Source organism: Clytia hemisphaerica, unplaced genomic scaffold (genome assembly GCF_902728285.1).
Source record: "Clytia hemisphaerica strain Z4C2 unplaced genomic scaffold, Clytia hemisphaerica genome assembly, whole genome shotgun sequence".
Lineage (NCBI taxonomy): Eukaryota > Metazoa > Cnidaria > Hydrozoa > Leptothecata > Clytiidae > Clytia > Clytia hemisphaerica.
This window is the reverse complement of record NW_027104033.1, coordinates 70,246-86,611: the sequence shown is the minus strand read 5'-3', so window position 1 is coordinate 86,611 and position 16,366 is coordinate 70,246. Positions and strand designations below refer to the sequence as shown.

The 16,366-nt window shown below is 35.6% G+C and overlaps 1 protein-coding gene, 1 long non-coding RNA gene and 1 pseudogene across 2 annotated transcripts; 2 read left to right on the top strand and 1 right to left on the bottom strand.

Moving 5' to 3' along the window:
• Positions 1-325: 325 nt before the first annotated feature.
• Positions 326-1,156, top strand: LOC136811700 (uncharacterized; annotated as a pseudogene).
• Positions 1,157-2,086: 930 nt separating this feature from the next.
• On the top strand, positions 2,087-3,194 carry LOC136811719 (uncharacterized). Its single transcript, XR_010847265.1, has 2 exons — positions 2,087-2,426; positions 2,917-3,194. It is a non-coding gene; the product is annotated as an uncharacterized lncRNA (long non-coding RNA).
• LOC136811718 (myosin heavy chain kinase A-like) lies at positions 3,188-8,825 on the bottom strand. The gene is made up of 2 exons (XM_067068340.1): positions 8,644-8,825; positions 3,188-4,604 (listed from the first exon to the last, which is right to left on the bottom strand). Exon 2 carries the CDS (start codon positions 4,602-4,604, stop codon positions 3,207-3,209), a length of 1,398 nt encoding a protein of 465 aa, XP_066924441.1. The 5' UTR covers positions 8,644-8,825; the 3' UTR covers positions 3,188-3,206.
• Between the last annotated feature and the right edge of the window lie 7,541 nt (positions 8,826-16,366).

The following is a 16,366-nucleotide window of genomic DNA, read 5'->3' as shown; positions in this document are numbered from 1 at the left end:
ACTGTTTTTATTTATTTATTTTTTATTTAAGAAAATATAAATCAAAATGAAATGAAATTCGAATTAAAAACAAATTGAATTCATATCTAAATCAAATTCATTTTGAAATTAAAAACAAATTGAATTCATATCTAAATCAAATTCATTTTGAAATTAATTTCAAGTCGATTTTGTTTTATTTTGTTTTTGTTTTTAATTTTTTTTTCAAAAATTTTGAAATGAAATTAATTTGATTTTTTGGCAATTGCTCAAAACTACTATACTCCGAAACCACCTATGGATTTTCCCTGTTGACAAGGGAAATTCGCATCGTAGCATAACAAACAAATAATTTCACGTGTGCGCGCACATCGTCTCTCTTTTCACTCAAAACTCAAAAGACGTTGGTAGCAAAATGAGAAGATGGAAGTCGATTGGTTTGATGACTGTAATCTAAAAACCGACCTTCTGAAATATGTCAAGCATAATATGAAACGAAGTGAAATTTTGGACTATGTTGAACGAGATTTCCCCATGTACAATTGGAGCTTGAGAACTTTAGATAGAAGGCTTAGAGGCTTTGATATTTATTATAATGATTTCAGTCTAAATGTAGAAGAGGTTGAAACTATTCTACGCCAAGAACTGAACGGACCTGGAAAATTACTTGGGTATCGTGCAATGCATCTCAAGTTGCGACAAAAATACGATATAAAAATACCGCGTGATTACGTATACGAGTTAATGCACGAAATAAACCCAGAGCTGATGAAGGACAGACAGCCTTGCTTAAAAAAGAAAAAAAAAGCGGAAACACTTTGTGACGAAAGGACCAGACTGGGTTTTTTCGCTGGACGGGCATGATAAATTAATGGGTTACCAAAACTCGACATTCCCCCTGGCAATTTATGGCTGTATAGACACAGCGAGTAGAAAGATAATGTTTCTCAAAGTCTGGGTTACGAACTCAAAGCCACAAGTGATTGGCCGATGGTATACTGAATTTCTACGTGAAAATCAAATTGTCCCAGAATATTTAAGAATTGATAAGGGAACTGAGACCACGACCATGGCCGAGATTCACTGTCATCTAAGACAAGAACATGGTGACTTAGAAGACTCGACATCATCAATTATATTTGGCCCTTCGACATCTAATCAGGCATGTTATCTATAATCTGAAGTTTTTTCTCTTTTAACACACTAAATCTTTCTCTTTTAAAAACTATTTACAAGATCAAAACTTTTCATAAGTAAAATATCACCATGCAATATCACCAGTACAAGGAATTTTCAGGGAATAATTGCTAACTGATTTCTATGATTTTGATATAACAGATTGAACGTTGGTGGAGAGAGCTCCATGATCGTTTGGAGAAGTTTTTCAAAGCTGGTCTTTCCTGGCTTAAAGACGAAAATCACTACGACCCTCGTGGCACAAGATAGGTTAGTTGCTAAAGTAAATTTAATCTACATAGAAATATACACTTTTAAAAAAATTGACCTCTTAAAAAAGATATGCCAAAATGTAATATCTGCTTGTTTGTTAACCCTATCTGCCGGGGGGGGGGGTCTTGGTTTTTTTCTCCTTTGAATTTTAACCGCTTGCCCAATTCTTTTCAAATTTCTTGACTTCTCTACAAATTCAAATATTACAGTCTGAGTGGCTGCAGATTCAACGATAACCGCCCAAAATGCAAAATTTAAAAAAAATATTTTTAAAATTTTAAATTACTATAAAATCTGAACCACTAATAACTGCCCATTTATGAGTAACTACAGAAAACAGAAGTAAAAAAGCTTATTTCTACAAAGATCTGTCTTTTTGAAAATACAGCCTAGTATTTTCCTCCATTTCGGTCAATTTTTTTGGCATGTGAAAATGACCCAAATAAAGGAAATTTGGAAAAAAATGTGCAAACTTCTTTGTATACAAAGTCTCTATGTACCAAATTTCATGCCAAAACAGTCTTGAGTTTGGGGGTTCCGGGAAGCCCCTCCCCGGGCAACACCAGACCCCAAATAACCCAGGGCAGATAGGGTTAAAGTGAAAAAAATATAAAAATAGCTAAAAAATAAAAAATAGCTGAGTAACTAAAAAATAGACCTTAAAATAAATGTTGTATCTACTCGTTTGTCGAACTTAAATAAAAAAGCTAAATAATTGAAAGTAAAAGCTAAAAACAAATCGAAAACAGTTGTCAAAACTAAAAAGCCAACTGAAGAACAAAATAAAACAACAATAAGACCAAGAAGAATAAATTTTCCATTTTTTAGAGATATGTTGGCATTTGTTATGGTTCCCTTGGTTCAAAGACATTTGGACGAATTCAAAGATCTCATTTGGAACCCCCACAGAATAAGACACCAAAGAGACACATACATGGCTGATGGAGTACCAAACCATATGTATGATTTTCCCGCCAAATACTCGATGGAACAATGTGGTATGTGCTTTTATTCACTTTTCAGAAAAATTATATTCTCTAGTATCCTTTAAGGGTACTCTTTTGTGCCTAATTGTAGGGGGGGGTTTAATAAGCGGAGGGGATGGGTGGTCTGGGAAAAAATCCACAAAATTGGGGGGGGGTGACAATAAAGTGATATTGGAGTGATTTTAGTGATTTTCCCTAGGAAAATGAAGGTTTTTGGCACTTTTAGGCAATATCAAGTCAAAAAGTCGTAAAATGAGGGGGGGTCATAATAAAGTGAGATTGGGGGTGAAAAATCAGAAAAATTACAAAGTGACCCCCCTACCTGCCCCTACAATTAGGGACAAAAGAGTACAAACTTTTATAGAAACTTTTTTTCGCGGTTTTTGGCCTAACCGTAAAATTTATATGAGAAAAATTATTGTGAAATAATCCATACACCCATATCAAATCGGCAATAACTTTTTAAAATCCCTTTAACACAGTTTAACATTTCACATTTTAGGAAAACCACTCAACAAAGACACACTTGATGAAGCTGTTCAAATTACAGGAGTTATGGATTATGGAATTGACTTTCTTCTCCCAGATCAACGAAACCATTACCAGCAGTTCGTGAAAAATACTGTTACAGAATCTAATTATGTTCAAAGTTATCTAGATCTTAAATATAGTCAAGCTTAGTATTTTTTTTACTAAATGAAATGTTATATAAAGTTTTAATATATAACCTAGAACAAAAATAAAATCGAGTAAAATATAAACGTAAGAAATTGCTTCAAACAGTTGTGTAGTTTATTTTGACAAGTCGATCTTTGAGGAAGGAGGTTGCTCCAGCCCAACAAGTTTACAGAATCTATTGCAAACATGAGCAATGATAAACAAATCAATTGCAGCTTTGGACAAATTGCCAAGATTAAAGTTTAAACGCTCATTTTCTATAGCATCACCAGTCGTAGCAATTTCAGGATCGTAAAGTGTATAACCTGAACCTTGGATGTCAACAATCATAAACCTTTGCCCAGATTTCACGAGTGAGTAGTGGGCAAGACATTGGGCTTTCAGTAAACGGTCCAGATCTTTTGGCTGACCATGAATGATTTTGCCATCATTGTTGATAAATTTAATAAATTCTCCATCAACGTACTCTTCCACCATGACAATTTTTTTCTCTCCACCGTGCATCACCTTTGATCCTAAGTACGCTTTATTATATGTAAAAAACTCCCCAAAATCGTCCATTAAGTTATTATTGAAGCATAATTTTTTCAATGAATCGGTGACATTTTTAGCTAGGGCATGGGCTTGTATGGCCTTTTTTGATAGAGACTCCTCACTTTCTTTATTAAGTGGAATAACAGTATTCACTTCTTCCATTACTTTGAAAACTTCTGGAAGGAAGGTTTTCACAACAAATTTCTTTTTTGTGTCCACATCGATGGCTTCAGACACTTCCCTAAATCCACCTTTGGTAAGAGGAGTCTCCGAGATAGAAAATCTTTTTGATGTTGGATAGCTCCATTTCATAGCTGAAACGTCAATTTCTTGGAGCTCAATTTCCACGGGTGGATTTTGCATTTTTGTTATTGCTGTTCCAAATTGAAGCATGTTTGAGATGGACAAGCTTTTTGGATATTGAGTAGTTTGGACAGGCTTTTGCTTTTGAGGTATTTGAAGCTTAATGGATTTGCTTGGTGTTGATACTGCAGAAGAGTTTAAAACGTTCATTGAGGATAAAGGGCTGCGAGGTGGCATCTTCATCTTATCGAAATACTTTCTTATGGAAATGGATGCTTGATTCACATTTGTAATAAAACGAACATAAATCACCTTATAACTTTTAATGTGTGAAAGTTTAGAACAAGAAGGACCATCTTGTGATTGCAAAATATCACACCTTTGATTGTCAAGCAATTCATCTCGAAAATGTGCACTGCACGCTTGAATCAAATTTTCGATTGTCAATTCATCAAATGGATAGGCCACGAATTCCTGAGGCCCCATTTTATTGAATTTCATTGCTTTCCCAGTAGCAACACTAGAAAGACGTTGAACAGTCCTTTCTCTCTCGGCTAAAATATGAGAACCAACAGCACCAGCTTTATCACCCTTCACTGTGTCCTGACCCATTCTCTTCCTTTTCAGTTTTTGTGCACGTTCTTCCCAAAGTTTTCTGTCATTGTTAGTAGCCATCTGCAAAAGAAAAAACAAGGGGGAAATTTTTAGATATATAAGTCGACAATTACAATTGGAGAAAATTGTGTATATAACCAATAAAATGCAATGGTTATAGAAATCTAAGCGACTTTTTAACCTCATTCTAACCTCAAAAACGAGTCCCCGAGTCACATTTAAGCCTCGTTTTGGCGCTACAACTTACCCCTCAAAAATGAAAAAAACACCAATAGGTATTCACTCAAGGAACAACTGTACCAAATTTCAGCCAAATCCGACTACTTTTTAAGTCTCCAGACACAGGGCAGACCCTAAAAAATTTGTTTCCGGTCCACCAGCAGGGCCGGCCCTAAAAAATTTTTTGTTTCTGGTCCACCGGGTGACGATAAGAAAAGAAGTCATGCAGGCGGACAGAAAAAGATTTTTTCGGTCCATTTCACGATTTCTCTCCCTTGACTGTAAGTAAGTATAACGATGCGACACCATACAAAGTCTACCATTTTTAATGTTTTTGAATTCCGATTTAACTTTAACTTTAGGCGGCGGATGCCGTAGATCTATGCAAGTCTACCTGGCGGATGCCGTAGATCTACGCAAGTCTACCTGGCGGATGCCATAGATCTACGCAAAACTGGTTACCATATTAAATTGGCTATATCTTTGGGTATGTTGCAGATATAAACTTCATTTTTGTGGCAAAGGTTGAAGGAAAGGTTGAATTTTCCGAATCGGGTTACTTTTTCCGAAAATCGGGGTAATCGAATTCGATTTCGGATTGCCAAAACATAATGTTTTTGCAATTGAATTTTCGATGTCGAAAATAGATTTCGGTAGTTACAACGGCCAATTAGCGCCAGAATGGGCCTATTGGAGCCAAATATTGGGCCCCACTTTGTAAATAATCCCCTAAAGATGGTAGCTAAGCTGCATAAAAGAGTTTTAGTAGTTAAAAAGTTTGGAAAAGCTGTTCTGGAGGACCTCTAATGGATATTACCTAAAATATGAATTTCGAGTGCTATAATGTTATATTTTTCAAACCTAGAGTGTATTTGAACATCTTTATGATGTATTTTTAAAAGATTTTTGTTATGGGAGTGAGAAACAGGTCTTTTTAAGGGGCTTTTTGAAGGGTTTTTGAGGTATTTTTTGCTGCTTTTCGCAGAACCGTGCTGAACCGTGTTTTTATCTTGGGTTATGTGGGGTTCTTAGCACCAGTTTTGAGTGATAGTTGTACATTTAACTCTTATTCATTGATTGTAACATAACACTCGGGTAAGTTATGGCATGTCCAAAAATTGCCATAATTTTTGGAGGGCATTAGCCGGCATAATCTGACCAAACTTAAATGACTGATTATGAAGGGTACTATGATAAAGTTTCTCAAAGGATGTGTTACCTAATTGTTTTGGCGCTTATTTTCGCGAAAAACGCAAATTTTCCATTATTACGTCATAATTGATGACATCATAAAAATTGAATTTCTCGAGAATGGTTTATCCAATTCACTCCAAAATTTAAACAAAGATAGGTCTTGGTAAACTCCATCTTTTAACGTTAAAAATTTTTCAAAATTTTGATGACGTCATCAAAAATTTGCAATTTTCGAATTCTGCTTATTTTTGCTGACGTCATCAAAGTCATCAAAATTTAAAAAAAAATTTTTCGTTAAAAGATGGAGTTTACCAAGACCTATCTTTGTTTAAAATTTGGAGTGAATTATGGATAAACCATTCTCGAGAAATTCAATTTTCAATTTTTATGACGTCATCAATTATGACGTAATAATGGAATATTTGCGTTTTTCGCGAAAATGAGCGCCAAACAATTAGGTTACACATCCTCTGAGAAACTTTATCATAGTACCCTTCATAATGAGTCATTTGTTTGGTCAGATTCTGCCAGCTAATGCCCTCCAAAAATTATGGTAATTTTTCAGTTTTTTGGACATGCCATAACTTACCTGAGCATTTTACTATTTCAGGCATTAGACATCAGTTTCAAACCATATTTTGCCTTTCATATTTATATGCCGGAACGGTCGACGCCACGCGTCCGTCATGGAAGGTGCGGTGCGGCAGGCCTCTAAAGTTCAAAATTTATAGTCTAGTTGGATCATTTAAAGCTTGCATGTTGACAAATCTTTTTGGTATTTTGAAAGGGGAAGGTTTGAGGAGGAAATGTACCAAAAATAATTTTATAAAAACAACCTGGCACCACTTTTTTTACAAGGTTTTGAAAAATACCGTAAAAAGTGATATAAGAATTTTTGTCCTTTTTTGGTCTCATGGCAAATTTTGTGTAGCACTTATTAATGAATTATTTCAAATCTATTTGAAAGACAATTATATACATCAGCTTTCCAAAATGGGCTCACTTTTTATCTATCTATTCATTAAGTAATCATGAGGCAAATTGTTGCCCATTCTCGCTACTTATAAAACATATGTATATATAAAAATGAAAATGTATAAAAATGGAAAGCAAAGGCTAAAAATAGCTTTTTGTTTTATAAATAGGATAAAATTGAATGAAAAAATATGTCTGAGAAATTTAGTGTGTCTCAAGAATTAAGTTGGATTTTAAAATTGAACCAATGGTTTTAAGTTTATGATCAAATTTGTAAACCCCACCAAATCACCAAAAATGACGCGCCGGCCCAGCCCAAAACAAAAAAAATTACGCGCTGTCTAAAGGTTAAATTCAAAAAACGAAATAGGTAAAATAAGAATTGAAGCAGCGCACAGCGCGCTATACGAATCTAGAACTGCAGAAAGATTGTTTTAGATTGCTCAAGTGTAGAAAAAGTTGGAATATAGAAAATTGTATATAAACAAAATTGCAAAATGGTCAAAATGTTCGAAAAAAAGTCAGTGCGGCCAGGTGAGGACGAAGAAAATTTTCACCCGACCAAAAACATTTTATTTTGTTTACAGCCATTTTAGGCCATTTTTGGGACTGGAACCCAGTTTCCCAGCCTGAAAAATCAAAATTTTCCTAAAAAAAACCCAGCTGTATTCATTTCAAAGAACAACTGTGTACCATCAAATTTCGGCCAAATCCAACCATTTTTGAAGTCTCCAGGCTGCCCCAAAGTTTGTTTGAAGGCACAACACTGACTGACAGTAGACATTCTCAGATTCTAACTCAACTGAAGTTGAGAATAGATAAGTAAGACAACCAGATCAATGGACAGTCCCATCAAGATGCCATAATTTGTTTCAAACATTTCTCAAGACATCCTCACTCCATGATAGACCACCATAGAATGAACTCTCTTTTATTTATGTGATTTTGGCATAGCACACACCAAAGTGCGCTCCATCCCTGAGGGTGATCAATTTTAATTAATAATTTGATTAATTCTCAGGTTCAATTTTTTAAATTTCTATACTATTGAGAATTTATTAGGTATGCTTTCATACAAAGAAGGTTTGATTTCAAATCTATGGTTAGTTTTTGAAAAAGTGTAGTTAGACTCTGTGGAGGAGAGTCCAGGTGAAAGTTTATAAAGGGAAGCTGTGTGAATTGAACATTCATTCTATGGTGGTCTGTCATGGAGTGAGGATGCCTTGAGAAAAAATTATATCATCTTGATGGGACTGATGGATTGTGTTGCAGATCCCTTCCTTTTTAATAGCCTAAAATAATCTGGGGGTGTGTATGGGTAGTATGTATGTATGTCGGTATGTGCAAGTCAAGTGATGCTGACTGATGGCAACAAGTTAAGGGTACCTTTTTCACGCACACACCTCGAAAATATCTCTCCAAGAGCAGTCAAGGGTTACAAAAACCAACCCACTCTGTCCTGTAGTAAATAAAGGGTCCCAAAACCCCACGAAAACCATAAATTTTCCCTCTCAGCATGAAGGTAATAAGAAAATTAGAATTCTCTATTTTCTTATTACCTTCATGCTCTCAGGTATACCAAAAACTACAGCTCAGGGTTGGTTTTGTTAATAGCAAACCAACCTAGTACCCCCAGGCCTAGTAGTTAAGAAAAAAGGTACCCACCTACCATATACTATAAACGAATCTTACAGAATTCATGTGAGCTTACCTTTTGTGACTAAAACCAAACAGCAGCGTGCAGAACCAAAAGGAATGCCAGTTGCCAGTCTTGCCTTTTCCGAGCGTTCAGCAAAGGTTGTTTTGAGGTATAGTGGTTTGGAGCAATGGCCAAAAAATCAATTTTATTTTATTTTCAGATTGAAATTCGATTTGATTTGAAAATTATTTTGAAATTAAAAATAAAATCGATTTGGTTTGAAAAGATTTTGAAAACAAAATCAAATGATTTTGAAAACAAAATCAAATTAATTTCAATTTGAGAATTAATTCAATTTAAATTCAATTTTAGTTGAAAATCTTTTTAAAAATCAAACACGATATTAAAAAAACGGGGAAAAACAGTAAAATATCGCATGGCAGCGCTCGGCCACCATACTTCAGGATGTCAGTTGTCGTCCGTCCACCAGCTGTCAGTTACCATCCGTTAAACATCAATAATAATCATATCCAGATATAATAACATATAAACTTATAAGCATATGATGAATGTACGATGTGCATATACAGCACTCACACCTGTGCACACACGTATTACGTGATTAATATATCGTACTTGATCATCAAGCGGTTGTTCCCTTGTTTCTCCATCCACTTGAGTAAGCTGATATTTCTAGTCTTTACCAGCTGTGACTGTTCCCATGCCATTTCCAGAAGAATCGTGAATTTAGGAAAATCAAATCTTCCAGTCTTCGGCACTCAAACAAAGCAATCAGTCAACAGGTAGCTACAGTTTCAAAATTTGAAGAATGAGGTACACTGAACCATCATAGTTCCTAGATATATCTGTTCTGTTTAACTGTTTTTGACAGCTGTAATGCAAGCAGGCAAGTCACAACCAATTCTCTAATCAACAGAAAAGTGATGCTGGAGCTAGCCATTTTGAATATTCTGCCTTGACATTTGCCAGTTTGTTAGATAGAGAAAACACCAGGATAGAAAACAGGAGTACTTTTAATGTTGTTGATAATTTTAAAGCAAATCTTCTAGTCAAACCCAACAAACCAATCAATGTCGTCAACAGCCAAAAGTTTCCAGGTTTTTGGTTTTGTTGACAAAAATGTTTTGTTTACTTTCTTGTTGTCGGGGGGAAACCCGATTTGCCGATTAGTGACTTTCCCGCCTATTTCCCGATTTCCTATACTTGGTTACTTACCATAGTTAAAAACAGATTCGTAAATGTAAAGTTAATTTAGTGAGTTTGTCCGTAGAACGTTCGAATCGTTTGAAAAGTTGCAAAAAAGTGGAAGATTTGAAAAATGCAACACGCATAGTAGACTAGTAAACTAGTCGGTTATTACTTATAACCTTATAATAAAACTGTCAATGAAATAATGTAAACACTAATTAAATATTCAGCGCGCGTGAGAGAAAAGGAAAATAACCGACTAGAAGCTACTTCCAACGCCTTTTTTTCTTCACCTAAAATCGTAAGGAGAGACATACAGATTTCTGTATGTCTGACCCGTGCGGGATTGCATTTATTTTTGTTTCTGTTTATTGCGTTTTTTGAAATGCTCATTTATTTATATGTTCCCATGTTCAATGTTACTATGAAATATCATTTAGTCAAAAAAGTAGGATGGATTCTCAAAAACCTAAAAAAAGTTGTAAAATTAAACAACGTTTTTTTAGGGAAGTAGCTTCTAGTCGTTGAAATTCAGAAAAGAGACGCAACTTCACCCCTTCGATTCTTTATTATTCGGAGCTTGATTTTTTGTATATGGGTCTGTTTTCAACGACTAGTTTACTAGTCTACACGCATAGTATTGATTTTCGGGTTAATTTCGTTTTTTTTCGCACGCCCGCCCGCCGTTGAAAAAAGGGACGCACTCGCTCGTGCGTAATCAATTTTTAAATCCTCAGATCACTCCGATCGCAAGTGAAGGATCCTCAGTGCTTTATATTTTGAATAATGAGATAGCTCAAAAATGCTCATCCGTTACCATTAGTTACGTAATGCTGACTGGTTGCGGACCGATGATCAATGACCAAAGCAATTTCTGATGAAATTTGTGGAATTTTCTCCTCCGATAGAATTTTGAGTATCATTGCAAAGAAGCTTGCATTCGAGTCAAATTTCTTCATACCTCATCAACAGTAGACAGCACCAAACAAACAGATAGACAGGGCAGCACCAAACAAACAGATAGACAGGGCAGCACCAATCAACAGGACAAAGGGAAGTATAAAATTTTGTATAGCTATTCATCTACAACATTGCCCCTTGATTTTCCAACTTGAGGGTTGTTGGCCTTAACTTACCTAGGCTAGCGCTAGCAACACCCAAAAGACCAGTATTCTGTACAACGAACAAATAAAAGCAAAAAAGGGATTTATACAAAATATATTTTGAATATTTTTACCTGTATCATCACTCTCAGTTAAAACGCATAGTTGTATTTGAATTTATTAGCTAACAAAAAATTAATAGAAGTTTTTCAATAGTCACATCTCAAATATGAATTCTCGTGAACAACAGAGAAATTCACCATTGCCCCTGAAAAACATGGGACAAAATATTTGTTTCTTCGATTCAGTTCTCCAAGCCCTCTTTTCTCTCGATGGTTTTCGTGAATACATTTTTAACCTAGTAACTGATAGTGGTCCACAGCTGGCAATTAAAGAATGGTTACTTCTATGAAGTTCTCCGACATACCAATAGAAACATATAGATTAATGCCATCAATCCAGCTTTTACATTACAATCACCAACTTCGTGAGCAGTTTGATGCTGAAGAATGTTTAAGGCATCTCATAAACACGGTATACACTTCAACTCTTGACAATAATTCTATATCGAAAGATAACATATTCCGACTTTCATTTACTGAATCAATATTATGCCAAAATTGTCTTATTCCATCAGAACAAACTCTAGAAGACAGACATCACATGCCACATCGAATTTCCTAATCCTTTTAACAATCATTCCATTGAAAATGAAATATCAAAACTTGTCAATGATCCCCATGGAAACTTTATGGATGAGTTATATGACTGTAATGTCTGCCCGTTTCGAACAAATGCAACAAAGAATAAAACTCTTTTTCATGTTTCAGATTATTTAATCATCCAATTAAGCATTTTCAAATTTGATAGGAAAACTCTTGCGACTGGCAAATTTGCTCCAAACTTGAATGTTGAATTGCAATTTCATAATATACTGTTAGGAACCCTTGATTTAAACGCAATTAAACTCCAAGTCTTTTGTTTTTTCGGACGTACAGGGAAACTTTTCTCATTCGAACGTTCTTTTATCTCTTTTTTTAGAAATGGAGCTTGAAAAGTTCTTTTGCGGACGTATACGGAAACTTCTCCAATTTGTAAGTTGAATCGAACGTTGGTTTATCCAATATCCGACTGTTGAAACAGTATAAAAGAAAAAGGCAATTCCATACAGCTTTTGTTCTGGTTAAGACGTTAAGCCTGCTGTCAACCTCTCCACTCCCTGGTGTGTAAATAACTTACAACAGGTATGTCTATTAATTTTGACAAAGCTCTTCTGATTCAAGTGCGTTCATTTGTCTCTAATAATAAATGAACATCTTTGACTATTCAGAGATTATCTATTTGTCAAGAAAGCAAAAAATCCTTCAATTTGGTTTTTATGCCTCCATAATTTCAACCCTGTTCGTTTAGAGAGTACCCCGGGGGGGGGGGGGGGCAGTGGGTTTACCAACTGACGGTATGTGCGGCGAAAAAATTGGCTTTTAGAATCGCACCCTTACAGTGCAGAAAAAAATCGGTGAAATTCATACCCTTACAGTGCATTTTTTCAAATTTTAAACTCTTTTAGAGCAAAAAAAATCAACATTTTCGAGCCTAGATTTGCTAAAATTTCCACCCTTACAGTGCATTTCTGATATTTTGAAAAACATACCCGTCGGTCAATTTGCCTGACTGCCCCCCCCCCCGGAGAGTACCCAGGCTAGGTTTATTTTAGGCACTTCGTTAATGATATTTTTTTTCCATTTCCAGACACTAAACTCACAGTCATGTCTTTCGTAACAATCATTTTGTTCAACTTGGTCGTTGTGACCTTAAAGGCTCATTTAAAGAAAGGAAGAAGTCCAAATCCAAACGGGAGAGACCAGCGATACCGTTGCGGGAGATTAAAACGTTGGACGAAAGTGCCATGTACTTGAATTATCTAACGGATGAAGGGGTTCAGTCGGTCCTGCTACCAGACGAAGACCTTAACATATGGATGCTGCAGGAAGGATGGCCATCAAAACTTTACCCTAGCAAGCCTGGACATAAAATCTTGACTGAGGAACTAGTGAAACAAGAAGAATTCGAATCTGAAATAAAGAGACTACGAGAGGAGAACAAGCCGAAAGTTGACGAATTGTGGAAATTGAATGGTAACATCCCCACCTTTCGCAATTTCAAAAGCACATGTCATGACAAACGTATTCCCTCAGCCAATTTTAAACATTGGAAGAGTACTGGGAATCTTGACTCCTTCCAGAGAGAAGAGTCAAGAAGTTCCAGTACTGCCTCCAGTTGTTATAATCGGCCGAGTGACAATTTTGAGCGTGCTAATAATCGCCGTAATAATTATCACCCATATTCCAAGAATAGCGATGGTTATTCTTGGAGCAAGGGTGATTTTTATGATGATGATTATTAGTCGGAATGCCTTTGTCATGCCATATGTTTTGAATATTGTAAAGGTGGGGATCATTAGTATTTTTGCATTAGTTTTTCAATATCTTCTTTTGTAGTTCCTTCTCGTAGTTTATTTACTTCAGATTCGAGTCCTTCTTTTTTCGCTTGTTCCTCAGTCAAGATTTTATGTCCAGGTTTTGCGAAAATAATACAGTTTTGATGTCCTGTTTCCTTCGGTGTCTATTACGTTGTTTTCGTCCTTGAGCTCCTTCGTCCAATAAAACGTTTTTTTGTGCTTTCGTCCAACATTTTGATCTCCCGCAACGGTATCGCTGGTCTCTCCCGTTTGGATTTGGACTTCTTCCTTTCTTTTAGATGAGTCTTTAAGGTCACAACGACCAAGTTGAACATTTATACGATATACGATTGTGGATTTTTTTTGCACTGCTGCTTTATCTCCATTTTACATTTTTCTTTATGAGATGTAATATAAAGTAAAAGTGGGAGACAAAAGCCACTTTTTCGCTTTTACACTGGAGCTTTTTTCCATTTTGTACTTTTCGTCTTTGCACTGGAGTTTGATAACCAAGAATTAAACCGATTACGGGCCAATTACTGATGAACAACGGGGATTAAAGCGCAATCAAAATTTATGGTAATATTTATGATCAAAAGATTATTTATCGATTTAAAATAGTTCAATTATTTGTAAAATGTTATTTATTTCTAAAAATGTTCATAATGAATTTAAAAATACCTATTCCATGAAATTAAATTACAAAAAAAATTAATAGTTTATTAATTTTCCAATTCATCAATTCATCATAATGATCGGCAATTAACACAAGCTAATTTAGTTGCTCTTAGGCTCTTTGAAAGACTTAATACTGTACTTGGTTTTTCGGACAAATGATACAATATATATATCCTTGTGAAAAATAATCTACTCTAGTCATTCTAACTTTAGCGAATTTAGTGGAAAGTTAATAAAGCTAAAGGACCTATTGGACTATACTTTGAGAATTACCCAAGAGTTTTAAGAGGTTTTCTGGATTTTGTTAAATTTTTGAGTATAAGAATTTTGGTACCTTATTCAAAGAAATTCTGGCGGGATTTTAATTTCCTCCCAATCTGCGTGTTTTTCAAATATTTTGAAAATTATTAAATATTTTGGACTTGAAATTCTATATCCTATAAACAATTTCGGTCGGAGATAAAAAGTCGGGTAAAAGTTTCAAAAGAGTGTCCAACTAAAAAGCTGTGAATCTGCCCTGTTGTTTTCACTTTTCGCTAGTGCTCAGTCCCTTCAGGAGTCTACCCTAGATATTAGTGAGGTTAACCAAGAACTTTCATGGGTTAACTAGTAATCAGCATTTTTTTATATTTTGAAAAAAACTTGCCGTGCTAGGTCGGTCTGTTAAGGTCACATATATCTTATCCAAAACACTCGATGGAGCTACTCTGTATTTCCCAAACATATTTGCAACGCAAACAGAGTGGAGGAACGTACTTTTAAGCGTTAATAAAAAATTTCTGAGACTTGAACACCGCCATCTTAAACCTTGTTTGTGCTTTGAGAGTATAGCCACTATCGCACGGAACCAAGTGAGAAGTAAGGCTACTTGCAGGCTACTTTTTTAGAGTTTCAAGATGGTGGCCACAGTTGCGAAAATTATGTAAACATTGAAATTTTATGATATTTGAAGCTGTTTGAAGCTGTTTGCTACCAGAAGCAGAAAGACAAATTCTCTCACAAGACAAACAACATAAACTGAATGTTTTCTTCATTAACTGAACTGAACTGTCATTATGGAATGCATGAAATGTGGAATCTCATTCGTAACAAAAAGAGAACTAGACACCCACCTGTACATATGTAGAATCAGAAATATAAACTCCAGAAAACGAAACGCTTGTAATTATGAGACTGTATATATCGAAAAACCAAAAACAACAGATCAAAATGTAAATAAAGACTCAAATGTAAATAATGTAAATATTACCGCACAGCTACTAGCCGAAACCGAATTAGATATCATCACCGAAACCGTCAACCTTCCAGATTTACCACCCTTCCAACCAATTGAGCTACAAGAATGTATGATAAACAACATGAACAGTGCAGAGTTTATAACATCTATCGACAGTGCTTACGAGGAGATTGTTCATTGGAAAAAGAACCTTCTTAAATTACCAAATGGAAAAGGAGGGAAAAGTTTTATCATAGAACTCACAAAATGGCTAGAGATTTTTAATACTAAAGCAAATCTTTATAGCATTGCTCTCAAAGTCTTCATGGTTCTACCAGCACTACTACTGCAAAAACCATCTAAAACCAGTAAAGCCAAGGATCATTCACAACAGCTCGAAACAAGAATCCAACAGTGGAAAGACGGTGAGATAAATGACCTTTTAACCGAATGTAGAGTAATACAAAAGAGAATTGACAATTCCAAAAGCAGATCAAAACCAGATGATGCCAGAATTTTTTCGAACCTAATGCTACAAGGTAAAGTCAATGCAGCCCTCAACATGCTGTCAAAAAGCAACATAGGTGTACATGAGATAAATGAAGATGTAATTAAAGCCAAAGCCCACTAAGATCAAAGATAACACCCTCCGGCAAGGCCCAGTGAACAAGGTGATACCATCTTACTTTGAGGATATAAACGAGGAAATGGTACTCAAAGCCGCAAATCGAACAAAGGGAGCTGGAGGACCCTCCCACATGGACGCAGAACTCTACTGTCACCTAATAAGCAGTAAAAAGTTTAAAAAGGAGAACAAGGACCTGCGTGACCAAATAGCCAAACTTGCAAAAAAACTAGCATCCGAGTACGTTAATCCCCATGCCATTGAAACTCTAACAGCATGTAGACTAATACCACTAGACAAAAAACCTGGAGTACGCCCAATTGGAGTAGGAGAAGTTCTGAGGAGGATTGTCGGTAAATGTATAGGATGGGTACTTAAGAACGATATTCAGGAGGCAGCAGGACCCCTTCAAGTGGCCACAGGATTAGATGCTGGAGCCGAAGCTGCCATTCATGCCATGAGGGACATTTATGCAAATGACGAGACAGATGCCGTAATACTAGTAG